This window comes from Dromaius novaehollandiae, chromosome Z, assembly GCF_036370855.1.
Source record: "Dromaius novaehollandiae isolate bDroNov1 chromosome Z, bDroNov1.hap1, whole genome shotgun sequence".
NCBI classification, from domain to species: domain Eukaryota; kingdom Metazoa; phylum Chordata; class Aves; order Casuariiformes; family Dromaiidae; genus Dromaius; species Dromaius novaehollandiae.
Genome location: NC_088132.1, coordinates 49,051,711 through 49,078,911, shown reverse-complemented (window position 1 = coordinate 49,078,911; position 27,201 = coordinate 49,051,711). Strand labels below are relative to the sequence as shown.

Here is a 27,201-nt window from a genome sequence, read left to right as displayed (position 1 = left end):
CAAGGGTACAGGTGACAAAATGCAAGTTCCTTATCAAAAGATGCATTATTAAAAAGGTCTGTTTCTCATCTTTTCTGCTTCACTGAAATAAGTTTGCACTGGGTAGCACTTAACACTCAAAACCACATCTGACTGTGTAGTTTTTGATTTGTTTAAAAAGAGAGAGAAAGAGAGAGAGAGAGAGAGAGAGAGAGAGAGAGAGAGAGACATCAACCCACAAGAAGGAAAACGGTCTGGTAATAAAAAAAAACAAACCTCCTGGGTCTAGGTAAAATGTACATACCAGTATTTTCTCCCAATGGATCTTGAGTTTCTCAGCAAAGAGGTAAAATAAGATCATCCATATAATAAAAATGTGAATTGCTGCAGTTGAACACTTATTTTCAGGAAGCTTAATACCACCCATCTCCAGAAAAAGGAAATTTAAGAGGACTCATAATCCTCCTATTACAACTTTTTGTGCTTCTCATTCTACAAAAAGACTAATTTCTCAAAACCACAGCTTCCCAGTGACTTCTCCGAGAATCCAGACCTGCGCAGCGTGACTACTGAAACTGGACTGCCGCTGTCAGCGGGGAGCTCCCCTTCAGCAATCAATCGCATTCTTCCTGCAGGGAGGAACTTTGGTATGCTAAATGCAACAGTTCTCTAGAGCTTTGTATCCATGAACTGAAAAAAATTAAAGTTGCTCCTCACATAAAAGTATCTGAGAAACAGAAGTATACATCCATGTTTTTGTTAAACTGTTAGGCAAGACTACCTAAATTAATATAACTAACTGTAGGTAGGTAAAAATGATGGTAAAATGAGAGGCTCAGGAGCTGACTAGAAATCCAGTAAGAGAAACATAGAAGACATACTTAATTCAAAGAGATTAACATACATAGCCTATTTCAATTAAAAAATTCTCAGGAACAATCCATTGTGTCATGTTTATATCAGAGGAAATGTAAGAAGCATCATCTTATCTGAAGTCAGCAGAAGCTGTGTCTTGGAACCTAATAAAACAAATTATAACTGGGGAATGGTTCCCCCCCGCTCCTTAGTAGTAGCCAAGCATATGTTTTTCCACTTAGTGAAATCCATAAACCAACTCTCAGTTCTCCATCTCAGTGATGCTTAGAATTCAAAGTACTATACAAAAAACACATAAAGGTGAACTCTACATTAGTATGAAATATAAGGCTGTCTCATCCTGTTCTGCACAAGTTCACAAGTTTTTTCAGTAGTACAGCAGGCATTCTGCAAATGTTGATTTTGTAGAGGCTGTACATTATTCAAAATAGAGGAGAGCAAGGTTTTTACCTCACAATTTCTTCAATTTCACAAAAGCGTCAATTGAAACTCTCATTCCCTGTACACTTTTCACTGAGTAGGTGGCAGAGGCATATAATGCAAACTTGGGCTGTATATATAATTATCTTATTCAAGGAGTTCACCACTGATCATATTAAAAACAAAGTAATTTCATGGTCTTCTGAAGAGAGAAAACACTGTACTTTTTTTTTTAAATATACAGGATATTCGCAGTTGACAGTTACTTAGCTGGCTTCTCTAACCTCATTATTTGCTTGTTCCCCAGGCATTAGAAAATGTTTAAGGTTTAGTACTGAACAGAGTACAGTCTAAGAGTCAGGTAAAAGCATTTCTGTAATGCATTAACGAGGGCAGGCAGCAACGTACTATGCAGCCATCAGGCTAGGGCTGCTGGCTCTCCCACCACCAGAGTAGGTATCACATAAATATCAAAAGCATATACAGTGATAAAAACTAAACGCTGGAAGAATTTTCAAGGCTGTAATTGCAGCAAGCTAAAAAAAAGTTATAGCTAATCTTGGGAGTCACGAGTCTGGCTTTTGCTACATTCCTTTTTTAATATTTGGAGTCACTAATAGTTCAAGACTGTGCGACAACAGGCTGTGAAGGGAATCACAACTGGTCTAGATTTAACAAAAAGAAAATCTTTTTAAGGAAAAATATTTTGCACTGAGATGGGCGGGAGAATGAAAGTGTGGGAGACAAGGAGGGATTCTTACCATTCAGAGAGCTCACCTCCACAGACCAGAAAACCCAGCCTCCTGAGCTTAATTTTCCTGTTTAAAATAGCAGTGGCAAGCTTGATGTTCTTGCCTGCCTTCCATGGATCACTGTGCGTGACTGCTAGCCGAGGATGCGCTAGAGGAGGAGCCCCTAGATCATCCCACTTGCCAGCTCAGCAGCTTGCTTTCTTTAAGCCCAATTTAACTGGTCCTGAAAGCAGATATATGCTGAATTCAGCAGTGCACTGCATGTATTGGAAGTGTCCTTTCTCCTCTGCAACAAGAGGTACACTGCAAATGTCTCAAAGCCATAAGATTTTGGTAGACAGATGGTGGCTTTAGGAAATTTTAAACCAGGAAAGGACAACTATCTTGACTCTGTTGTCAACCGCTTGAAAACCACTAACAGTAGCACTAGCAGATTAGAATCATTGCTTTATTCTTTTATTTTCATGTACATAAAGGGCAAAATAACGTAATGTATTAAGAACCACTGTCATGATTCATCCAATTAAGCAGTCAGCAGCAGAATTACCAAGACATAAATACAGCCTGTCATACACATTTATATATATGACCCTGTCCCTGATGATTACAGGCTTTTTCTTGATGGGAATGTTTACTGAAGCCTGTATAGGCAAGAGGATCCAATACACTGTTGTGATTAAGGTTAGCTAACAAAACAAAAAAACTAAGAAATCCCACCCTATAAGGTGACATCACACATGAAGTTCCAAGTGGATTTGGGTCTCAACTGCAAAACAAAATACATGAAAGAAATATGGCATTTTAAGTTTCTGCATGTTTTACAATATCTGGGAGAGAAAAACAATGCTGCTGTTTGGCTATCGAGGCTCTGTTCCAAGCAAAAAAAAAAAAAAAAAAAGTAGAAGCTTCTTCAACTTTGCATCACTGCCAACGCAGCTAATATTATCCTTCTCTGCGTGCAACCAAGGTGGAAATAAAGACAAGGACTCCCCATTGCAATAGCACTTTCAATTGCAATTGCAATTTCAATGAGGAAGAAAAAAATTCGGGGTTTTCCTTTAAAACCAAGCATTGTTTTATGGTAGTGCCCATGTCGGTGAGTAAAGAGCACAACCTGCTTTTGTAATAAAAATAATAATAATAATAATAATAAAAAAAAGCACATCTGATGCAACAGAGACAGAAACACAAATAAAAAATGCCCAACCACATATGCTCCTGGAGGATGGCCTGATTAAACTGTGTAAATGGAAGATTTTTTATTTGAAACAGTCCACGCTAGGCACTTGATGACAATTTCTTGTTTAGTTCCAGAGCTCTAACATCTCCATTAGCTTTTGCATTTTCTACAAGTACCTGTGGAGAAAACAAACAACAGAAAACTGAGAACTTCATGGTTTTACTGTTAATATATCACCAGCTGTCTCAAAAGCATTTTAGTTTCTGCCATGCAGTTTCCCTAAAAACCCAAGTAACCTGTAAGTCCAGACAAGAAAGATATTCAACATTACACGTAGCTTGCTCAGACATTAAGCTCTAAAATTATAGTCACTTGCAATGTGCTAAAACAGCATCATTTGCTGCTTATGGCTGAGAAAAAGTCTGACAAGTAAGTTCCCTGCTGCCAAAGAAGCAAGTGGAGCTAAAGGAGACCTATCCCCCTGTAAATGCACGCTGGCCTCCTGCAGTAAGTATGTTCACTCCATTTTGGCAGACAAATTTGTATATTCTGTGCACTTACTTGAACAAAACTGCCAAGATTTTCTTTCTCCTCCCCCATCTAATTTAGATGTAGTCTTTCTCAATTTACTTTCCGTAACTTGCATTTGCAGCCTTTCTACTAGTTAAAATAGCTGCCATGTCAGTCTAATGTTCACAGACGTACCAGAGGCTTATGGCACTTCTCTTGTAATTGCAGTAATGTTATATATATTAAAAACAAAACAAAAAAGGAAATCTTTACTCTGGCCATTATTTTTATTGTACCCACTGGTAGAGAGTACAGATGGCTGCCCAAAAGCAAGCATAATGAGATCATATCAGGATCATCTGAACTCATTATTTCTAGCTCTTTTACAGACCTCTGTGATTGCATGTGGATTTTTGTCAATGCTGAGCCTACTTGATATGTTTTACCTCCAAACATACCTCACTACTGATTCAGAACTTCACTAAAATACAGCTGTTAATTTGGGCAAAAGAGCTCATTGTACCAGTAGCAGCAGTCAAGAAATAATTAATAGAGGGTATTAAAGTTGGAGTAACAAAATTCCAGTTACAAGACAAAAATGAACCACCTTAGTTTGCAGCATGTGAAAGAGCTGCATGGATTTTTGAGTTTGACCAAATACATTTGTCAAGCACTATGACCAGGAAATAATGCACTACTACACGTACAGTAAATACATAAAGGACAGAAGCATTGCAAGCTACTGTTCAGATCTTTCAGGTCAAGGACACCACACCATTTCCAGCCAATCTAGAGGGAATTAACATTTTCTTATTGCATTAACATGTTCTGGCAAAATTCTGATAAACTGGTCCTCATGTCTACTGAAAAGACACTTGTAAAACCTTTTCCAATTGGAGTTAGAGAAAGATTTTACTGTTGCTTTTCATTAGTATTGCATGGAGGAAGGGAAAACTTTCAAACAAACTGGATGCAATTTTGAAAACTGAGGTGAATTTTGCTAGTGTGGAATCCTTAGACCTGCAACCTGTAGAGCAAGAGAGTTACAATCTCCCAGGTCTCCCTCCACCCCAATTTCAAGTTAGAAGCACAGTATTTGATGGAAGTTGATTGAATTTCCGTATTAAATCGACTGCCTTACATCTATTAATTCATAATCATCTTTGGCATACAGATGTTGCAGAAGGTACCAGCGTGCAACAGATACTATGGTTTCTGGATTCCCAGGCTGATATACCAGTCTTTCCAACATTCGACGAGTCTCCCTAGAAGCATGAAAACACAATTCAAATAAACTACAAAATTTGGATGACTAGCTTGCATATAACTTTTAAGACCTTAGCGATTAAACCAGAATGCCTCTTTAGATCTTTTGAGCACACTAGTATCCCATATAAGCAACAATAATCAAAAGTAACATAAAGGAATGTCCTTGTTTCCATACTACCCAAGGAAGCGGGAGAGGTGAGATGCATATTCCTTTGTTTCCTATGTGACTGCTGCTTTCCACCTAGAATGCTAAGGAATACTGCCCCCATTATGTTTAACATCGGACATGTAAGTTAGTGCTTTAGCTAGTAGGTGACCCAGAATTAGACTGAAATAGCAGATTTTTACTGCTATGATAACATGATAAACCTCATGCTGTCTGTGAACTCAGCCCAACATCTGATTTCCACAGGTGATCTGCTTAACAATATAGCAGATATTCTGCTGTTTAAGAGCTATAAAATAAATCCTTTAGAAGACAGATGAGGCCATAAGACAGAGCTACTAGAACAAGAGTCTTACTAATCCCCAAATAATTAAATATTACACATAAACATATTTAATCCAGCACTCACAAAACGTACTGCAGTTTCTGTAACACACAACAGAGGCAAGATGTGAAATGGCAGAAGAGAGGAGAAATTTAAGTAGAGTACTATGGGAGACTAAAATCCTATTTAGCTGATACTGCCTTGCTGCTAACTTGTACCAGATCAAGACATATTCAAATTCACCACCATGTCGATAGAAAGCTGGTAAAAACTGGCAGTTAAGTTTAAAGATATGGTATTCACCCACTGGTGCTCCATCAGCTTTGGCTGTTGTTTCAAGAATTCTGTCCTTTGTAACTACTGTGATTTTCCATTGCATTATGATTTAGTGGGCTGTTGAGAGATTACATCTATTTTTGTTTTATTATTTTTAGTTAAGACAAAGTTGTTCCAGTATTTTGAAACATATCACAAGATCTATTTGGTCTTGCTAGAAGTCTATTGTTCAAGGAATTGAATATCTTCAATTGTAATAAAACTGATTTTAACTGGTTAAGTGAGTTTTCAGTCTTTTTTTTTTTTTTTTTTTTTTAAATGACAATGGCCACATAATCACATTAGGATGCCTGTAACTTTTCTACAAGTCCACAGAAAAAGTAAGCAAACTCAGACTCTGGAGAAGTTAGTTTCTTAGAAATATCTAACAAAAACATATATAAGTTATTGAACAAATACAGAACATATGTAATATTCCAGTTTTCCATGGTTAGTTAGGCAAAAATTTCACAGAATGCAAACTAGACTTAAAACCAAACTTAAAGTAGGAAGCTCCAAATCCTCTTCAAAATAAGGTACCTCAAAAAGACTCAATGAGCACGTCTGGTAGAATAACCTTCAGCTATTCAGGATTAGATGTGAAACCCAATGAAGTCCAATTCGAAATCAAATTGGATCCCAGCGCTGATATCTGTTTCCACGATGCTATTTAACAGGGTCTTAGAAAAGTGTGCACTTGTTGACTGTAATTTATTTGGATTACATGCCTTTTTTTATTGGGGGCGGGGGGGAAAGCTGTCTTTTCTCCTGGTATCTTGGTTATCTAAAAGCTTTTGGAGAAGAGGAGGGAAATTCTGCTGATTCCTTATTCCCCACACCACCACCCCCCACCCCCTTTCCCTTTTAACTGCCATGCTACTTCAATAATTCTTATTTTCAGTTTTCCTTTAGTTCTTGAGTTAGATCCAGGCATACTGACCACACTTACTTTTAGACAATGTGTTGCTTTCAAACATAATAGATCATTCATACCTTGCTCCCATTTTGCGATTATACTGCAGCAGAGCTTGCAGGAGTGCTGCCAGGGGGCAGGAAGAAAGTTTCAAGGCTTCAGTCGTTGCCTCCTGAACCAAGGATGGCCAGTGCTCATTTGAGACATTAGCCTATGATTAAAACACACGCAAAGATCAGAGGGCTTTACTGTAGCATAAATCAGTATTTGTTTGCAGCTGCCTAGAGAGTAGGTTTAATTCAAGCTGTTCTGAGTTACAAATCTGCTGTCGGGTTAGTAAGAGATTTGGCAGGTTAGTAAGAGATTTCTTAAACAAACGAAATCAGAAAAACACACACAAACTACGTTGATTGGAAGGGCCTGGAAAAATTATGTTAAATATCCTCAGAGCTGCCTTGCAAGCATTCCACTTGCTCATTTATGCAAGGAAGCTTTTTATTTTTTCTATACATGTCTCGACAGTGCTTGTTTTAATCACAAATCCTGGTCTGCTCTTCACTTTGTAAGTCTTCATCCCATATACAAGACTATTCTAGAAAGTACAGCTTATGCACAGAAGTGGCTGAGGAAGGTAATGTCTTATGAGAAGTAAAAACCAGTTCGATGATGGTAATTTAATTACTTAATGGAACAACTATTCAGCAAATTACTACATCTTCTGGCTTAAGGAAAACTTATTATCCTCTATATCTATCAGAATAGCATTTAGTTTTCTGTGCTTGAAGAGGTGCCCATGTTTTTAAGTGGACAGATAAGGGACACAAGCATTTTTGAAACAGAGCTTTCTCAGACCTGAGCAAGGTTTTGATCAGGCTTTTGCACATTTCATTAAACCAGTACAGATCAAAGCAAACCAATGGAAACCCACTTTCAACTGTTCTGCTCATGCAAAAAGTACTGAAGAGAGATAGTTAATTTAATAGAATATTTCATGTTAATTATGTTTTCTTATGGTTGTAAATGAAGTTTCATACATTCCCAAGCAGTTCAGGCCAACATCTGAAGAGGCAGTATTAGTTCAGTGAAGAGAGTATACAGAAGTACCTTGCAACCTGCAGAAACTTTTGCAATAACAGATTTAGAAGCTATTGAAAATGAGGAGCAAACCACTAGGAAAAGGACAGAAGAATTATGGGAGGAAAAAACCTGTCACTACTTGACAAATTCTGCCTTTTGAAGCACATGGCTCTCCCACTTGTGAGAAGGGAACTTGTCTATGCTCAGAAGGGTTCTCTTCTCCCCAGAAACAACAGTTCTGCAGCTTTATCCTCACTAAAACCGACTGCCTTTTCTTATATAAGCACTCCGGATATATGGGGTTCCTTTGCCTGATTTTGATTACAGCTGTTAGCTCAATTGACAATTAAAGTATACGAAAAAGTGTTAGCCAAGATCACAGCAATATCTGCCTTTTCAACTAGGCTTTAAAAAGCCTGCTAGTGCACTTCAAGTTTCTAGAGACAGACGGTGCTTAAAAAAAAAAAAAGACACTCTCTATGAATTTAGTTACATTCACCTGATTCTACAGTGCAAAGAGTACTGCAGTTTTCCTTATACCACAAGGTTTATGTTCTCTTTACACTTCAAGGCAGGGCACCTTATCTAAAGATGGCCATATAACAAAGTTACTTGAAACCTGAATGAAGGGTCCAAGCACCACTGCAGTAAGAGTTTATTAAAACTAGCTGCCTGAACTAAAAGACGGAGACTTGAGGGGTGGGTCAATCTGGATGATCGAACTGAACCTGTTATTAGAGAAATAAGCCATATTGAAAGAATCAGCCTTTTTAGGTACACAGTGGTTCTAGCTGATTATTTCACAAAACCTTTTCTATAAAGGAAGATTCTAAAAACAGCCCACTGTCCCTTAAAGTCTTATTTTATTCTCAAGTTGTCATTCATAAAATGCAAAGTCATTTAAACAAGGGTTTCATCTGGAGATTACAGAAGCCCTACATTACACGAACTCATGTTAAACCATATAGTTACATAATTTTGATTACCCTACCATGCAGATTTCCAGTGCAAGCATAGCTAGCCTGAGCAGACTGGATAACTTCCCATTCCAGCTGCCCTGCTGTGATGCCAACTGCAGACTCTTTCTGTAACACATCTCTGCTGCAACCATCATTCTTTGAGACTGATATACTTTTGCCAGCCACTGAAAATAAACAGCCAACACAATCAGTTAGGGAGCCACCAAAACATGCATATCATCAGGTAATACCATTTAGTTCAATTTATAAGAGTGCCAAAACAAACTGTTAGCTAAAACACAGCCACCGCCCTCCAATCCCTGTCCTGTATTCCAACAACATACTGAATACTGCCCTGCAGGAAAATGTAGTTTCCTGATTGCAAAGCTGGCAGTGCACCTCACTGCAGTAACATTTCATAGTCCTCTCAACCATTCACGGTCAACTATTTGATAGCTATTTTCATCTGGAGATTGGTCACAGATGAACAAATAACGTGGCTGGCTTTGTCAAAGTCACTCTTCAGACTAAGAGAGTACCGTGGGGTGCCTCGTTTGTCCCCAAAACTTCTGTAGAGATGAAAGGTTAGAGTTTCTCCCCTTGAACAAAGGTTCTTCCAGCCTACCTGAGCAATGTCAGGAACTTGCAGACATTAGAACTGGCTGTCTGAGCTCAGATAACCAGTGTACATCTTGGGCTACACAGCTTTTGACCCAGCAGACTCATGCTGGAGGAGCTACGTGGGGCAATGGAAGCAGGCACATAGATCTGCAGTTCCATGCTTCTGCCAGCATAAGCTGTCCTGGGATCTCTCACCAGGAGGAGCAAAAGGCTTCTCACTCCTCCCTCATTAATCCTGTAGCCATGTTACATTTATCAGAGCAGATGCAGTCACAAGTCTGCAAATCGCTGACATGTGCATGAAGATGTTCCAAAATGCGTAAGTTACATTTAGAAATATTCTTTGCTGGGACACCAAGCAAAGAAACTTTTTTAAAAAAAGGATTCTCTTACTTTCAACAAAGATCCTTAGACTTCTGTTACCTAAAGACTGCCAGGCATTAAGAGGGACACAATTCTAAGCCCTTTCTGATGCACAACAGTTATTAATCATTAAGTACTTTCTGGAGTTTCTGTTCTATTAGTACTAGTGAGATTATGCATTCTTGACCTCAAGCTGCAGGACTTCTTTGTGAAGTAAAGCATCCATTCAGGATGCTCAAAAGACTTCACTGGCCTCAGTACTTTGCAGCTGGAGATACCTAGAACTCAAGATGTGAAGGAGAAGACAGAAGAGGATGTTCATAAAAATAAACAATGGCAGCCCTAAAAGGCCAGCTTTTCACTATTTTCCCTGCACAGCATAAAGGTGGAACAGCCATCAGAAAAGCAGTTCAGCAGCACTCCTAAATGCTGCAAGAGAACCACTTAGACAAAAGCCAAGAACTTATGCAAAAAGTAAAGTTAATGGCCCCTCTAACTTAATAACACTGCAAGGCATCACAAGGGATACTTCCAATTAAGACAAAACATTTATTAAACCATTAAGTTTAGAGCCAGAAAAGATGAAAGCACAGATCTATCCATTATGAATAGATGTAGCAGCCATGGAAGCTTTTTCAGGACACCATCCAAGCCCTGAGATTAGAGTATCTTCTTCAACTGAATACCAGAAAGATCTTGCCCAAAGGTATCTGTTTTTTAAGTCTGGGCCCAAAGTAAAACAAACCCTTTCCCCCCCAAAAACCCACACTTCATTTTCTTTTGCTGTCTGTGTGCAAGATGACACTTGACCACTCAAGGGATGCTTGAAGAATATTACCTAAACCCCCAACTCCATTTTCAAGATTATTACTAAAATAGTAAGAGTATATAATCATGTCCCTCTCACATGCCCCCATATTTTGGGAAGCCAATTTGAGGAAGTACTGCAGCTAAGGAGAGATGAAGTCTCACAAGCTGTGATCTGCAGCCTTATAACAAGGGAGACAATGACCTCTTCGGCATCCTCTCTCTGGTCTTTTGACACTGAAATCACTTGAGTGAAACTTACTGCAAAGAGGTATTTACTTATTGAACAGGCAGCGGGACTATCATATATCCTACAGCTATCCAGCTACATGCAGGACCGCACACTGCTAAGATTAGCAAAGGAAGATAACGGCAACAGTTAGAAAAGTGAGTGGTCTCACCAGGGAGACCTACTGGCATCTGTGAGACAGTCTGAGAAGGCTGTCTCACAGAAGCAACATGAACCAAGTTATAGCATGTTCTTACTAACTAGAAACGCTTGCTTGGGATCCCACAGAAGGGAGTCAGCAAATACTGCTCCCGGATGACTTCTGTTCCTCGACCCCAGCCTCAACTGACTCAAAAGAATGAGACACTTAACACCAGGAAATTAAGCAGAAAAGTCAAGAAAGGCTTATTCTAAGTTGTCATACCCCAAAAAAGAAAGTGTATATTACTGTATTAGGAAACAATTTACTTCTGTCTATTCTTATAGGTTATGAAATATTTTACTGGTTTCTGCTCAGATTGCCAAGTCCCAGATTGCTAAAGAGATCAGTGTCAGAGGTTTACTCCCAAGTTTTTACTTGTCTTGCTTCCAAGTCTGCTTGTTCTTACTAACAGTCCCTTTTATTTCAACTATTACAGAAAATCCATATAGCATTACAGCTTTATAAAGAACTGAATATGAGATGGCTTCTCTCTCGCTGTCAGTGGATGACTAAAAGCAAACAGTGAAACAAGCCCACTCTCAGAGAGCTCTCTGAACAGGACAGCATACAAAAAAAATCAGGGAGAGAATCCAGACTTACTTGCCACGCTGCAACTGTTGAACTGGTCATGACTGTCTTGCGAAGCTCCTCCAGGACGGTATCTGGAAGCTCTTTGTGAGACTGTAACAGCTGCTTACACTGAACTTGTCTCAAAAGCAAGAACAGACCTGGGTGCTCTGGGCAGCTTTTTAAACCCTAAAACCAAATCAGAACTCTACAAGGTATCAGAAATATCATTTCCAAGTATCAGAACACACTTAGGTTTTTCCATTTGGGTCTTCGCAGAAAACCTAACATTGAAAACATTCCCAGGACACTTGCAAAAGAGCGTTTTCCTCCCCTTCTCTGTACAAGAGGTGGTCCAGGAACTGATGCATGGAAGTGTTTTTTCCTCTTCCTGTTCCCAAAATACATATGAAATCTACCCTAAGTTTTGCATATGTCCAACCTTTAGAGGTTTCTGAAAGCTAGACAGGAAAATGGTAAACCTGTACCTTTCTAAGAAAGGAAAGATGAATAAATCCTTTAGTTCTCTGGCTTCATGATCATTACGAGTACGGGGCTAATAAAAGCAAAAATCTGTCATAAGGCTAAAAGTGATCCTGAGTATTTCCCAAGTGACTTTGGTTCTCATAGCTAAGGTGTCCTATTCTCACTGGAATATAAACACCTTACTAAACATTTCCTGTTCAGTAACAGCAGATAAGAGTTTATTTCTTAGAACAAACTCACCCGAAAGAACAAAGCCAGAAAACTAGCCACCTGTTGCTTTATTCTTCTCAGGTGAAAGATTTGATATGTCTGCAAATCACACTATATTCTAGTTAACTTGTTCAAACCAGGATACATCTGAGAATTTTAGCTCAAATGAGATTTTTTAAGACAGAATGCTTACACTTTTCATCTCCTTCCCTGGCTCACCTTTAAGCAAAATATATTGCTTGGGGGTTCTTAACAAGCTTTTGTGAAGAACACACCTATGTAAGAGAATTTATGACAAAAAATATTCTAGAGGCTTAATTAGCCAGAGATAGGGCATGAAAGCCAATATAAGAGGCAGGTATTTGCTGCAATTTTTCCCCATTAGCAAGTGTGAAATTCACGTTGCCTGTCTCAGACTGAGAAAGTGGGATGCCTGACTCATCATCTCCAGTTACATTGTTTTCTGGTAATTTCGAGGCCAAAACTGTCAACGAGAGTTAGCAATACCAGAGAGTCTGATTCCCTGTTTCTTCCCAAACTGCAGGCACTGACTCTCTTCACACCAGACTAACTATTTAACCAGTGAAACAAAAACTAACCATAACCAACCCACGCCATCACCCTGAACTATCACTGTGTATGTGTGAGGACTTGCAACTCTTGTAAATATAAGACAGGTCAGTAGACATGTTGGTCAGAAAAGTAAAACATCTCCCAGCAAAGAAAGACATAGGAAAGGATTTCCCCCTAGAAAACCAGCATCTTTACTGAAGCTCATTTTTAGGAATTAACTCCTTTCCCAAAGGACATTTTCCTTTGTGAAAATCAGGGACATGTGACTGAGTTCAACTGTTATTTTGCTCATGTTCTGCAAAGTCTTCTATTCATGAAAACATGAAACAGACCCAGATATGTGTACTTCAGGCTTGCTAACACAATAGTTGCCAACTGCATTGACCCAAGACTTTTCTTTTTTTAAAATTATTAAACTTGGATTTGTTTTTCTTTAATGCTATCCTTAATGACTTAGGCAAGTCAATCTTTTTGTTTGTAGTCAGAACTGAATTTAGGCTCTGAAACAGAGAATCAATACAACTCAACCACAGAACAAAAGGCAGTTCACTTCTCTGACAGTCTCCTACCAGGATATGAAGCTTTGAATTTCTGTAATGTTTCACTTAATACCAGGTTACTGAAAAAAGGCAAGAAGGAGACACCAAGTTTTGCTACGATGTGTCATATCTTGCTTGCTTCAACTATTTAGACAGTTTTGGTATTGCAGGTAGAATAATTATCTTGGGTGTGGAGCTGGGGGGAAGAGATGCACCAGCAACCATTGCAGTTAGCAGCTCTCCTGGCATAGACAGTTGCTAATTCATTGATTACCTTTTTGTAAAGCACAGACAGACAAGACATAATTTTAATGCAATTCTACCACATTCTGCCAGCATGCTGCCATCATACCTTGCTACAAAGTGCTTCAGCATCTGAGATCCTACCAGTCTCTTCTAGACCAGTAATAGCTTGACATAGAGACCAACCTTCAAGAGCCTTGTTGTAATTAGCTGGAAGGTTGTTTTCTCCAGCTGCAAATACAGATAAAACACTTCACTATACATGCTGTAGTGCCATACTATGTCACATGCTCACGACCTACTAAGGGAGAGATTAGAAGTGTATTAGTCTGATAGGGCTTCCTTCATTAGCAAGAACATCAAGAGATGATGGAATTAAAAACAAGAAAGGGTGAGGGGTGGGGAAGCCAACCATTATGAATTAATATTCTGAATAATCAAACAAACATGGAATTTTAATTTCTTTGCAAAATGCTAAGGACCTCAAGCAAGAGTGAGGTCTATTAGTATGGTTTATCCTTCTACTGGAAGAGTTATACAGTTCATTGATTATTTGGGACTTTTTTGGTAAACTGTTCCTTTGGTCTAATATCTTCATCCAATCATTTAGATATCAGTTCAGAAGTATTGTTTCAAAAAAGCATTTGAGGCTTTGATGGGGGAGGGTTTGGGGGAGCTACGATCATGTTAATTAACCCTAACTCTGACATTATGATTTAGTATGTTTATGGGAAAAATACAGTTACAGCTCAAATCATTACCAAGGGATTCTCAGATTATTTACAAGCTTCTCAAATTCAGAAGAGAATTGCAAGCTTAGTGCATTTCAATTTTTGAAAGTTTTATATTGTCATACTTTTGGCTGAAATCGTAGATACGAGAGTCATCTCTAGATCCGTTCGCTTTGGCTCAGTGTTGTTTAGACAAACGACAGTGTTTTCAGCATGACAGGCTGCCATTAGCACTGCCCAGGCAGCAGGATTATCTAGAAGGAGAGAACTGTTAAAGGGAACTTGTGCCTGTTCTTAATACATTGGTATACCATCTAGAATGATCTTTACCACGTAGAAAACATAGCCATCGATGGAACCACATACTGTATAAAAGAGATAGCAAGAACAAGGCAAATAAATCAACCAGATCCTTACATCTGCTCCGCACATGGCAGTGGGTAACTATTTGCCACTAATACGTAAGACTCTTCAAGTCCTAAGACAAAGATGCTGCTTCTAAAGCCATCTAATAGTTTTTACATGGCTACTGCTATGCTGATCTGAAGCTGCCACCTGACTTCTGACTACGTAGATTAAACTTCATTGTCATTTATAGAAATAGCAGCAGCAAAAAAAATCCCAAAATACCATGATCCACAGCTTTCAGTCACACAGACTCAATCTTGTCCAACCACCAGTATGAAAGTTATGATGATCATGGATAGGTGCCTACTTCTCATATCAGCTAATTCAAGCTCAGCATTACCCTGACATAGGCAAGTCAGGAGCAACTGTGACCGAAAGGATCCTGCTTCTGTAGCCCTGAACCGTACAGAGCTCATTCAAAAATTTCAGCCATGTAAGTTTTCAGCTCAAAGATTATGAAATTTGTCTGGAAAATAAAACAAGGTTTGAGGATCTCAAAGTAAAGTGTAAAGGATAACGCTTATGAATAGTAGTCATGTATGTACCTGTGGGAAAGTAATTAAAGTTTTAACTTGCAATCCACATTGATGCATCAGAGCATTAACACTGCAGAAGGAACAATGTTTTGGTATTTCACTTTCAAGTGCTACTTTTCAAAGCCCTGAAAACCCCACTAGATTTGCATTTTATACATTTAATGAAGATCATCATTTAACCAGCATACTGTAACAGAACATTTCCAATCCAAAGTCTTAAGCCAGATGAATAGATCTTTTCTGCTCAGTGTCCCTGCCCCAGTGTTCTGTCCCTCACAGAACTTTTTTTTGTCTAATATATGAAATAATAATTATCTCTCCTCTGACTACATGATAAACAAATTGCCAAAGTTTTCAGAACAACTGTAAAACTCAGTTTTGTTTTGTTTTTTTCCCCTTGTCTGGTTTAATTCAACAGACCTAAACTTAGAGTTGAACTTCTAACTATTATTCTAAGCATTCTCTACAAAACATACGGGTGATTAATCCAAGGGAAGCACATTCTTGCCTTTGTTCAGGCAAGAGTTTTGCTTCTGATAAGAAAAACAAACAAAAAAACCACTAGTATGTTGGAGAAAAAGAACAACCTGGACAGAGATGGATTGCCTTTTGAATATTCTTCAGAGGATTGTTTTTCTGATCTTCTAATGAGTGACATCCTGCTGCCAACTGATTAACTGCAATGTTCAGCAGAACTTTCTACAGAGAACACAAAAGTGATTTTTAGCAGTCTAATGTAAGGGACCAGATGGGATTCATTTTAGGATTGTTTATGGAATTATAAGTCTGCATTTCAAGAGAGAAATTCAAACCTTTCCATGGTTTAAATCAAGCATACATGCAACGTTTCCTGCCACAGCTCCCCCCTGCAAGATAAAAAATGTTAAACAGGTTAGATGACTGATGAATGCAGAACTTTTAAACAAAATACATAGCCAAGATCTTTTTGCCTGTCTTAATCAGAAATATAAACTAAGTTTTTACCATCAGACATCTCCCTTTCCTGCAGGACAATCTAGTTATAAAGAATTATGAAAAGCTATTCAAGATTAAAGCTGCCTTGCTAGTTTCAGCCCCATATAGAAAGGGATTCATTTTCAGGTGCTATTTCAGTTTGGATAATTGCCATAATTTAAGACAATGAGTATTTGGAAAGGAGTTAACAATGAGCACGAAAGCAGGAAAGAAACACTGGCTATTACAAAAAGTGATACTGACTAGACTAGCCAAATTCAACATGCAAAAATCTTAACAAAAAAGAGTTTACACAAGGACACACACACACTTTTTCTTTTTAACCACTCTGGGCTCATTCCCTATAAAAAAAGGCTAATGTGATCATTTCTGGGGATGACACATGGATTTAGAGTTTACTGTTTAACATGGAGGCATCAGCCAGAAATCAAAAGTTCAAAAAACTTTTTAAAGTTTTTGAAAAGAGAGAGAGAGTAAAAAGAGATGCTAAGCTTGTATATCTACAAGTTTCTCTCTTAAGAGCTTTTGAGTCCATTCGGGGACCCTTCTGTTAGCATAAGCGTGTTATAATGACTGCCCTGCACAGCAGGGCTACAAAGACAGCAAGTAAAAGGTCTTGTATAGCTTTTTCCTATAATTTGAGTATTTTTTTCCTGTAAGTTTATTTCAAGTAGGTAAAGGATCACTACCCAATGAAAGATGGAAATAATTGTGTCGGCAACTCGCTCAGTATTTACTTGTATACGTAAGCCTCAATTTTTCCTATTAACTAGTGAATGCACATGTATTGAGGCTTCTTTGTTGTTTTCTGGTTAAGAAACACACACACAGCTTCTACTCAGGACATAAACACCACAGATGTATTATAGCAGCTCACTTACTTTTGCATTCTGTGGCGTATAAAGTGGAACTAGTCGAGACAGGAGAGACCAAAGGGCAGGATTATCAGGGTTACTGGAAAAAGAACAAGGTTATTAGACTTTCCAAATTCCACATTAATCTGGTCTTCTGTGACTCTGTAGGCAGTTGCTATAAATCCCAAAGGGATTTTTTTATATTAAAAAGAAAACACACTGTGGTAGCAAATAGACATAGACAGTAATTTAAAACACACAGTCAACAAAATACCAAAAAGTTATCTTGCTAGTTAAAGAAATGAAGTATACAATATACATATCAATATTTACAGGCAGAAAAGAGAGACAAAACCTAGGATTAAAGATCTTGTCCTCACAGTCTAAGAAATATGGAATTTTAATTGTAGTTTGGGGAAAAACAGTCTACAAGCAGGACAGTTTCTGAAAACACCCAGAGAGAGTACCAGGTACTGCTTGCTTAAAGGCATTGATTAAAATCCTCCCTCCCTATGATGCTTAGGTTAATCATAATGCATTTAAACAAGGATATTTAGCAAACAGAATGAACTGCCCCAGAGGCCGTTAAATATTAAATAAAAGTCCTAGACACTTTTCTAGGTTGAAGGTTCTGCTACCTATGGTAAAAAATACTTTTCTAGAACAATCAACTTATGTAACAGTTAAAAAGCCAACAAACCAGAAACAGAAAGCCCCAAACAAGCCACAAAATTTGGGCAACTTGACCCCATAAATCAATAAAACTTTGTTTTTCAAGCATGCTGCAAGCGTGCAGAGATTTGCTTACTACTCAACATTAAACAAAATGACACATTTATAAGACAATTTAAGACAGACAGAATACGTACCTATGAATTGCTTTGCAGACTTGTCTCCGGACCCCCACGTTTCTACCTTGCAATGCATAAACAGCAGCAGTAATAAGGCACCTCTCATAAATGCTATCTTCCCCTTTGACATGCTTCAATAATTCTTTTAGTGCTGCTGTTGCAAGTGTAGCATCCTGCTTCACCAGCCCTAATGCGCACAGAGCCTTCAGACTTTCTGTACTGGGTTCCTTTAATGAGCTGTTGAAACAGAGGGAGGAAAGGAGACAGGTCATTGGGGAACACAAATTAAACTTGTTAATATTACAGTATTTGTTACTTTGGAGTCCTCTTGCTCCTGTGTATGTGTAGTGAGAACACCTGTGGAAGATCTGATGAGGAGTCAGTGACTGGCAGAGTATGCGGTAGCAGGCCCAGCATGTGAAACTACACACTGACCAAATTCCCACCAGGGCCAGGAATGCATATTCTGTTTTGTCAACAATGTCTTCATGCACAGTAGTCTCTCAAGGTTAGCATAGCTGAGATAAGGAAATAGTGCTAGTAGACTTAAGGGGCCCTTAGGATACAACAAGTTGAGTCCCACCTGGGCATCTGACCCACACGTCTGACCCATGCCTTCGGCAGCCTCCCATCAGCAACTCCTCTGCATGGTTCTCGGGGCTCCCCGTGCAGCTTGCAGTACAAACCCTTTATTAAATCTATCCTGTTTAACCCCTCAGGAACTTTGAGTCTCTCTCTTCACTGGTATCCGACCCTCACTTGCCTGACTTGCAGTCAGGGTATGAATTCCCAATTTATCAATTGTTATGGTATGCTGAATTAATGACATCTTAGTATAGGATGCTGGATCAAGCTAGATCAGTATTTCTGAGATCTTAGGATAAAGAAAGAGAGCAGTGGTGATGTGGTACTTCAGCACTCAAGCTCACTAACTATAAATATTTGGCAAGAATTCACACATTTGTTGCCCTCAGGAAGTAGCCATAAAATGAACAGTGAGAGAACATCCAACACCAACACCTATATCCTCTTCTTGAAGGAGTCTATACTTCTAACTAGTGCCAAACTAGTTGCAACGTTCCTATTTACAACTTTACAACAGAAGTCCAGTCAGAAACGAGCCTCTGGTATAGAGCTTTTCTTTCAATTAGACCGTTCGAAGAAATTAAGCCTCACAATTTATTGCAGCTTAAAGGTAGTTTGAGCACACTTTCCACAATCAATTAAAAATGAATCAGCCTTCACTTCATTATAAGAGGCCGTTTAACCTTGTATCAATAGTATTCAAAGCTTTATGGAAGAACTACTAGATACAGTTCAGCAAATTACTCTGGTATAGGTGGTGAAGTCTAACTCAAGTAAAGATAATCTCTTGAACTTCAACTCTGGTGAAAACACAGACCAAGCTCAGTACAAAACAACCAGAAACAAAGATCTTAACTGATGTACTAATTGAAAGTATTCTTACACCAAAGGTATTTCAATTGTCAAAAGTAAATTGCAAAACCAATTTAAAGGAGGCAAATAATGAAACAGTATGTGGCAACAGTTGTTACTGAGAGTTAAAAAACTGCCATGTCCAAAACATAATTACAGACTGAAGTGCTGCCTTGTTTCATTTATCGGATGAGTATTATGAAGTTCCTTTTCAAGCACCTAATTATTACTTTTGACTTCAAATAAAAGCAAAAACATAAACATCTTATTCTATGCTTTGTTTTCAGTTCCTACAAAAAAAATTCTTAAGAGTTGTTTAAATGCAAACTTGAATACTAGGAAAAAAATTCTTAAGAGTTGTTTAAATGCAAACTTGAATAACCAGCACTGAGTCTCTTACGTGATGCAAAGGCACATCCCTCCCATGCGTAAGTACAGTTTATCATATCAGCTATAAAGACATAGTCATTACCAAAATCCCTATGCCAAGCTGGCCATGAGAAAATACTAAAGGCAGCCCCTTGTACAATGCCCTGCTCAAGCCCTTTAGACCATCTAGCATAAATTCCATGATCTGTTTGAACAGAATGTACAGGGTTTTTTTCTTATTACTGAAATGCCACTGTATACTTTTGCAGGACTGTGCTTCAGATCTAAGTCTAGACAGATTTACTTAGTATTATTTTCTAGAGCGTTTACTATTTTTTTTCCTCCTTTAAACACAAGTGACTAACATCATGTAGGAAGTTCTCATTGTCAAAGTTTATCATAAAAATAGAACTCTGCAGTGACTAATAGGATGTAGGAAATATCAGCTCCCTAGCTAGTTAATCATCAGTTATGCAGGATTTAGAGCGTACTAGGTCACGGACCTTCACTTTTTCAGTAACTTTGAGAATCTGCTGGCAAGATGGAGACAGTACAGCCAGTATTGGAGTTCTGTATTGACAGATATCTGCCCTTAGAGGCTGAGATATTAGACCTTAATTCATAGCTACTAGGAAATTAAAATGAGCGAGGGGTTTTTAAGTCTCCAGAGGCCTGAAGAAAAAGACATTCATGATGCAAGTGAACAACTGAAAAAGGTCTGCTTCGCTTCATAGGGAATGTACAAGACTGTGCTCATCTGTGATGCCTGGAACACATTTTTTCTGGGAATTTCTGACTATTTAAACTTAATTTGTTTTTATTAGCCACGTAGATTTATTACAAAGAACATAAGTATTCCCTAATGAGTAGGACAACTACAAGTTAACATCATCTTAATGATAAGCCTATTAACGCTACAATGCAGAAAAATTAGACACCCAAACTGCCCAGCCTACCAGTCCCTCCACTATACAGTGCTTTTTAGTATAGAACACCACACAGGACCTAAAACAAAACGGACAGCTAGCATTAATAGACTGTAGGGAACACTATCCACTCTTGTTTCTACTTCACAATACAAAGCACCTACCTGAGACCCAATAAAAAAAGTAGTCTCAAGGACTTAGCAGTACAATCAAACATTATACACTGATTATTTTTCTTTCCACTCACCATTTAAATAGCAGAGTCTTTGCAGCATCCACTTTGTTCTGTTTATATTCTATTATTGCCAAGGCAGTCAGGATATGGGCTTTATCTTGTTCAGACTCAGCAACAGACAATGCTCTCTCATAGGCTGGTAAAAAGTCAAGATTCAGAATTAAAGTAGGAGAAAAAAGAATACAAAGATTATAAAGCCTGTGGAAAGGCATGCTATTAGAATGCATACACAGAGAGGCACTGATTTTATATTCACTAAATTTTTCACACCTCAAATACACCTCAAATCGTAGGCACAGGACAAAAAAAGTTGACTAAGAGCTTAGGGAGCAATTGTGTGTTAGAAAATGTCAAATTTAAAAAGCTGTTTAGATTCTGGGAGCTGTTTAAGATGTAGCAAGTGGAAACAGATCTGAAAAGTCAATATCCCTATATTGATTTAAAAGAAGAAGAAAAGAACACCATCTAAGGATGCCCCTGTGGTAGTTTACTTAGGAAACTGTACTTGGTATGGACACACACAGCCCCAGTTACAAACTGGGGATGATTTAAAATGCTGAGCTGGCTGCTCCACTGTGAGTGCTTAAACTTGTAAACTGACAATTCAGTATGCCTTTTAGAAGCCTCAAATCTTAGCTATAGAGTGCTTTGAACAACAGAGTAGTCTCCTATCTAAAACTGTTTTTTCCAGAAAAGTCAATCCACTTGAGACCAAGGGAAGCTTAGAACACAACAGTTCAGTGGGCAAAAATTAAATACTTATAATGAAGAAACATAGCTTCCTTTAGTACGTTAGAATAGTTCTAGCAGCCTGCTTAGTCTACTGATTCAAATAACTATGGAAGTTCTACTTTACTCCTGCATTACGGACTAAAGAGTGCGGTGAGCTGAGCTACAACTTGGTTGGTTAGACAAACAAATTTTGGCAGTATTAATCTTACCAAGTGCCTGATAGTGCCTCAAATTAGGCAGATGCTTACCTTTAATACTTTCTTGTAAGAGCCCCTTCTTGAAGTAGGCTAATGCTATTCCCACAATGCCATGAAACTCAGTTAGGGGTATTGATGTGTAAACTTCAATGGCCTTATCACACTGACCAATGCCACTGTAAAAATAAAGTGTCACTGGTATGAAGATGTAGCAACATCTGCTATGACTCAGACAAGTTGTCTATCCAGTCCAGTATTCTATTTCCAACAGCAGTTGTAAGCAGACATACGGAAAAAAGCAAGACTAGGACAAGAATGTGCAGTATTCCCCATCCTCCTCTTCCTACACCAACTACTCTCCCAGACTACCTGTTGCATGAAGAATAGTGAAGAAATCCCCACTATCTGCGAAAGCTGTATTTAATGACGTCACCTTATGGTCAACACAGTGAAGTGAGGAGGGAGTGGGAGAAAACAGCGAAGATGAAATATGAGCATAAAAAAGCAAGCCAAAGTAGAGAGGCATGTGTGCACATACATATACACACACACACACACACGCACACCGTTCTTGTTCTAAGACTACCATTGAAAAACTCATACAGGATTGTGTTTTTTAGAACTAATTAGTAGTTACTGGAGCTTTACACTTGCTAAAGTTGCACACAGGAATCCCCATGCATGCAGCCTGGATCTGAGACTATGGGAAACTGAAGAGCCACTCCTAAGATCCTCCTTAAAGTTAAACTCCTCTCATCCTAGAAGATCCAGTGTCATGTATCAGAATTTAATCATATATGGAGTGTCCTTAGAGAACTGACAAAATCTAATCAGCAGAGCTTGAGTTCTCTCTCTTCAAAGAGCACTCTGAAATCTTTACCTGTTTAGATTTGTGACCCTGTGCTTCCTCAGGACTATAAGAAAATTGTGAAAGGAACTTACAATTCTAAGTAAACTGCACTCTTCAGAAGAAAGGTCGCATCCTTGCACCTAACACCCCAACCACACATGCTTCAGGTTATACTGGTCAATGCAAATACAAACGTCAAGTAGAAAAGATTGCTGATCAAGGTTGAAGCAGCTACTTTACACAACCTAAGACTAGCTGGGTTCAGATCCATATCTACAGTGTGGAGATCATTAAAAAGTTCATCGTTCTGGAGACCATAAGACCACTACATTGCATGGAGACTGCATTAAGGTGTTCAAGGATCAAACTGGGGGGAAAGAGAATCACTGATCTGTTATAAGCTGTGAACAGATACAGCAATTCCTTGTAGTTTGTTATGTATGCTACAGGTTTCTGAAGCACCTATACAGTTAAAACTTGTTTATAGTTAAAAATGGTTGGTTACTATATTCCTTTCTAGAGCTACCTTTCGCCTTTCAGCCTCACCCATGGTTTACACCACTGCATTCACTACATCCAAAGCTGAAGTTAGGAGTTGAAATAATAACACTTACCACAGTGATCTGCCATAGTTCTGCATTGCTATATTATATTTTTCTGTATCTTTAGAGTTTTTCAGCAATGAAGCCGCCCTTGAAATAACCACAATTATGAATATTTACCATATGACTATAACGCACATATTTTGACATTTGTTCTCAGAGCAGAACAGATAAATGTGTTACACAGAAGTCTCTTACTATACTAATTAAGCACAAACAGAGCTTATTTTACAAAGTTTTAATGCATTAGCAAACATGCTCAGCAAACACTATTTCCTTCACCACCACCTCCTCCTATCTGAAAGGGAGAAAGCAGAAAATAAAAAACAAAACCCCAACAACCTACAGTAATTAAAGTGAGACAGAGACAGGAACTAAAACAAAAAAAGAGGCTCCATTAAAACAGTTCCATCAACAAATTCAAGATTACATCAGGGATCTGTTTAAAAACAAACAAAAAAAACCCTTAAATCTGGTATAGTGAGTTAACCAAATATCCTGGTAAGAAAGACACACAGTCTTGGGACACCTTTATTCTTCCAGTTGTCCATTCCCATATAACAACATCTCCCTAACCCCCTTACAGTACAGTTAGCTGGGATGTACTTTGGAATTTAGAAAATAAAGTTTATTACAGGAAAAGGAAAAAACCTAAGTTTTTCAGCTGGTATGGAAAAAGAAGTCAAGGAGCTTCTATCAGTAAATATCCCAGGATGTATAGTTTACCTCTGATAGGCATCTGTTGCCTGCCTTTTTAGATGCAGATATTCATTCAAATAACCAAGCATTGTGAAAGCAGATGCATCATCTGGATTTCTTTCTAGAAAAGCAGAATTGATGGTATAAGAGAACATGATCAGAAAGAGCTGTGAAAAAGTATTAGAAAAAAATGTTGCTACATTGATGCTACAGTGTATATACATATATGAAGCACTTTGCCAAGTGCTTCTGTCAGTTGCTCATTGGAATCATTTTGATAGGCTGCATGCAAATAAAGAAGAGATAAAGACCCACAGCATCAGGCTAGCTCAAAAGTATTTCAGATCTTATCACACAGATGTCACTGACAGGCCCAATATACTGTTTTTCAGCCTGCAGTGGCTTGGGTTTTTCTGGAATGAAATAAACTATCCAGCTTTTATTCATTCTAGTAAAATACTAATAGAACTCTAAGGTTTATTTTCAACAGTACAACTTTGGAAAGCTTGTGAATAGTTAAAGCACAGATTTGTCAGCTATCATCCCACTCGAGGCTTCTAACAGTTCTCCACACACTAGAAGGGGTCAGACAGGTCCCTCTTGCAATCTGTTTAAGAATAGGCATTTTATAAGCAGAGAATACACACATTCTCACACTTTTTTCATTTTAAGAGCTTGCACCTTATTATGTAGCTCACAAAAACCAGTAACAGATTACTATTCGAAGAATTTACAACAATAGATAAAAGAAAATCCACACTTGCTCTACCCATACTCCTGGCTAGACAGGCACAAGCCTACCCCCATAAGGAACAGTTCCCAGCCAGTGTGGCCTCCTAAGAAAAACTTCAGCAAGACACAGAATATTAACGCAATGGTGTGCATCAGTTAATGAAGTTATACAGCATCCAGGAACAGGCTTATGCCCAAACAACATGGCGCGTGGGCAGACGAGTTGGCATGTATCTGTGCCTATCCATACAGGCATACCCAAAGGAAATCTGTTACCAAATATTTGGTGACAGATATGACAAGGTTTTGGTGTTGTTTTGCCCAGTCTTTGAAACAAAATCTAGGGGAAGAACATGAGCAGAAAGACCGAACTCATATCACTATTTCATCTCAGTATGATCATAAGAACCAGTAGCCTATTTACCCTATTTTGGTTGTCAATTTTACAGTTCAAAAGCCTCTCCCCCAACCCTGCCAGATCACTCTTCATCAGAAGTGGTACATTCATTCATTCTGAATGCATCTTAGTCAGGTTTTCGATAGTTCAATGAGGCATTTAAACTACCTACCTGTATATTTGCTCAACACCACCTGGGCTGCTGGAATAGCATTCATTTGAACAATGTTGTACAAATACAGCTCAGTGTTTCTGTTGCTTTTATCCTGCAGTGTTGAACATACCCAATGGGCATAGCCTTTTGCTCCCTCAGTCTCAAGAAACAAACAAAGAAAAATAGGAGTCATTAAAACTGCTTGAGCAACAGTGAAATATTTAAAAAACAGAATTGTTCTTGTAATTTTTAAGGTAGAGCCTCAGCTAAAAATATCAGGGTCAGTGTTTTCTTCTTCTGTGTAACAACACTAAATGGAACTACTGCAAACACAGTTGTTACGACTTGTCATTTGGGCAAAAGAATTCCCACATTAACATATATTATACTGCACTACTGAAGGGATGACAGATGAGAAGAGTTACAAAGAACGTAAAAGTCATCCACTTTTGCTTAGAACTCAGAGTAGTGGCAATATCTTTGCTCTCTCCTGGAGCAGTTGTAATTTATGCTTTTGATTTCTGTCCAGTTTTGAGGAACATCAAGAATGCACTTTCATGACTTGGGAAGCAGATTTCTCAGACCATTCAGACTATAGCATTTATTAAAATAACTGCTTGCTTTTCAGTGTCAGAGCAGGCCAGGAACAACATCATGGAATCCAGACAGTCTCATTTAGAACAAGACCCTAACTGTTCCATCATTCAGTACACGCCTATTTAAATAAATAAATAAATAAATAAAAACATCACCTAAGTCGAGAGATTAGATATTTAGAATCTGCAGGACAAGACAACTATTATACTCACATGCATGCTAAGTTCAGTTGTGTGCCTGAAGAGATCCATAGTATCATAGCTGCCTACTTTCTCTGCAATAAGAGCCTACAGAGAAGAAATTGCTGTGATCAGGTACTTCAAAAATTATGACATTAACAAGAAACACATCGGAACACATCACTTTAAACACACCTTAGTTATTTAACATGAAGACATTTTCTTTTCTCATGCCCTCGAAGAAACATTGTTTTAAAGAAGAAAAACATCAAAGGGAGCACAAGCAGTCTGCACCGCATCAGTACTTGAAACTTAAGGTCTGCTGCTGCTACTTTACATTCTTCAGAAAAAATGTTTTCTTTCCTATGTTAATACAATCTATAATAATATCTGACAGGAGCTGAATTTTGACATGCGATGGTGCTAGTTCTTCCCTGGAATTCAGTTTCGAGTAGATATTAGCAGATCAGCAGCATGGGATTATAGAGGGCATGTATGGTGATCATAATAGTAGAAATACCCTGTGATTTGTACTTATTGTCAGATGATAGATGCCCTAGATTATCAGTAAGATCATATCCAATCTACAGTGGTAGAGGGAGGAAGTTACCTATAAGGACAGCTTTTACATCAGGTACATCAGAGACTTACTGCTTCAGGGCCTGAGAAGAGTTAAGCAGTGCCAAACAGTGAGCTTGTGATACAGCTGAAGTTTCTGAAGTAACTACTATGAAGACAGTGCTTTGTTGAGAAAGCTCAATAAAAAGCTTCAGAGCACAGAGCAGTGTTCGTTTATACCAGCTAGTTTCTTACACAGCTTTGCAACAGCATCAGCCACGTAAAAACATTATACAAAGACATATGAGTTTTCAGTAGCTTTCCCTACACAACACCATGGAAACACAGGGTTCCATCCGTCCCCTGAGGAAGTCGTTCCCTCTACTTAAAAGCTTACATTTAATTTTTAGGAACATGCTTAAGTGCCAATGAAGAGTAACTAAGATGAAGTCTAAATCCTCTCTACCTTGTTTAACAACTACTTTTGGTGCACAGTTTTATAATTTCTCATGTCCTACCTGCCCGATCCAACACATTAAGTAAGAAGGCTCCAGAGACTGGGCTGTCTTGAAGGCCTCATGAGCTTGCTGTAGAATCAAAG

The 27,201-nt window shown here is 38.4% G+C and overlaps 1 protein-coding gene across 3 annotated transcripts in view; it reads right to left on the bottom strand.

Annotated features, from left to right (window-relative positions):
- Positions 1 to 2,461: 2,461 nt before the first annotated feature.
- LOC135324843 (superkiller complex protein 3-like) overlaps positions 2,462 to 27,201 on the bottom strand; it is a 52,332-nt gene continuing 27,592 nt past the window's right edge. For all 3 annotated transcript variants that reach the window (XM_064501829.1, XM_064501830.1, XM_064501831.1), the window contains exons 25-42: positions 27,119 to 27,187; positions 26,076 to 26,150; positions 25,285 to 25,426; positions 24,011 to 24,104; positions 23,297 to 23,374; positions 21,884 to 22,008; positions 20,916 to 21,039; positions 17,955 to 18,173; positions 17,113 to 17,185; positions 16,069 to 16,122; positions 15,844 to 15,955; positions 14,438 to 14,566; positions 13,691 to 13,812; positions 11,564 to 11,719; positions 8,774 to 8,926; positions 6,786 to 6,916; positions 4,859 to 4,982; positions 2,462 to 3,383 (exon numbers count right to left, since the gene is read on the bottom strand). In XM_064501829.1, coding sequence (XP_064357899.1) covers positions 3,306 to 3,383; positions 4,859 to 4,982; positions 6,786 to 6,916; positions 8,774 to 8,926; positions 11,564 to 11,719; positions 13,691 to 13,812; positions 14,438 to 14,566; positions 15,844 to 15,955; positions 16,069 to 16,122; positions 17,113 to 17,185; positions 17,955 to 18,173; positions 20,916 to 21,039; positions 21,884 to 22,008; positions 23,297 to 23,374; positions 24,011 to 24,104; positions 25,285 to 25,426; positions 26,076 to 26,150; positions 27,119 to 27,187 — 2,058 coding nt within the window. In that variant the 3' untranslated portion in view covers positions 2,462 to 3,305. The remainder of the gene's footprint in view (positions 3,384 to 4,858; positions 4,983 to 6,785; positions 6,917 to 8,773; positions 8,927 to 11,563; positions 11,720 to 13,690; positions 13,813 to 14,437; positions 14,567 to 15,843; positions 15,956 to 16,068; positions 16,123 to 17,112; positions 17,186 to 17,954; positions 18,174 to 20,915; positions 21,040 to 21,883; positions 22,009 to 23,296; positions 23,375 to 24,010; positions 24,105 to 25,284; positions 25,427 to 26,075; positions 26,151 to 27,118; positions 27,188 to 27,201) is intronic.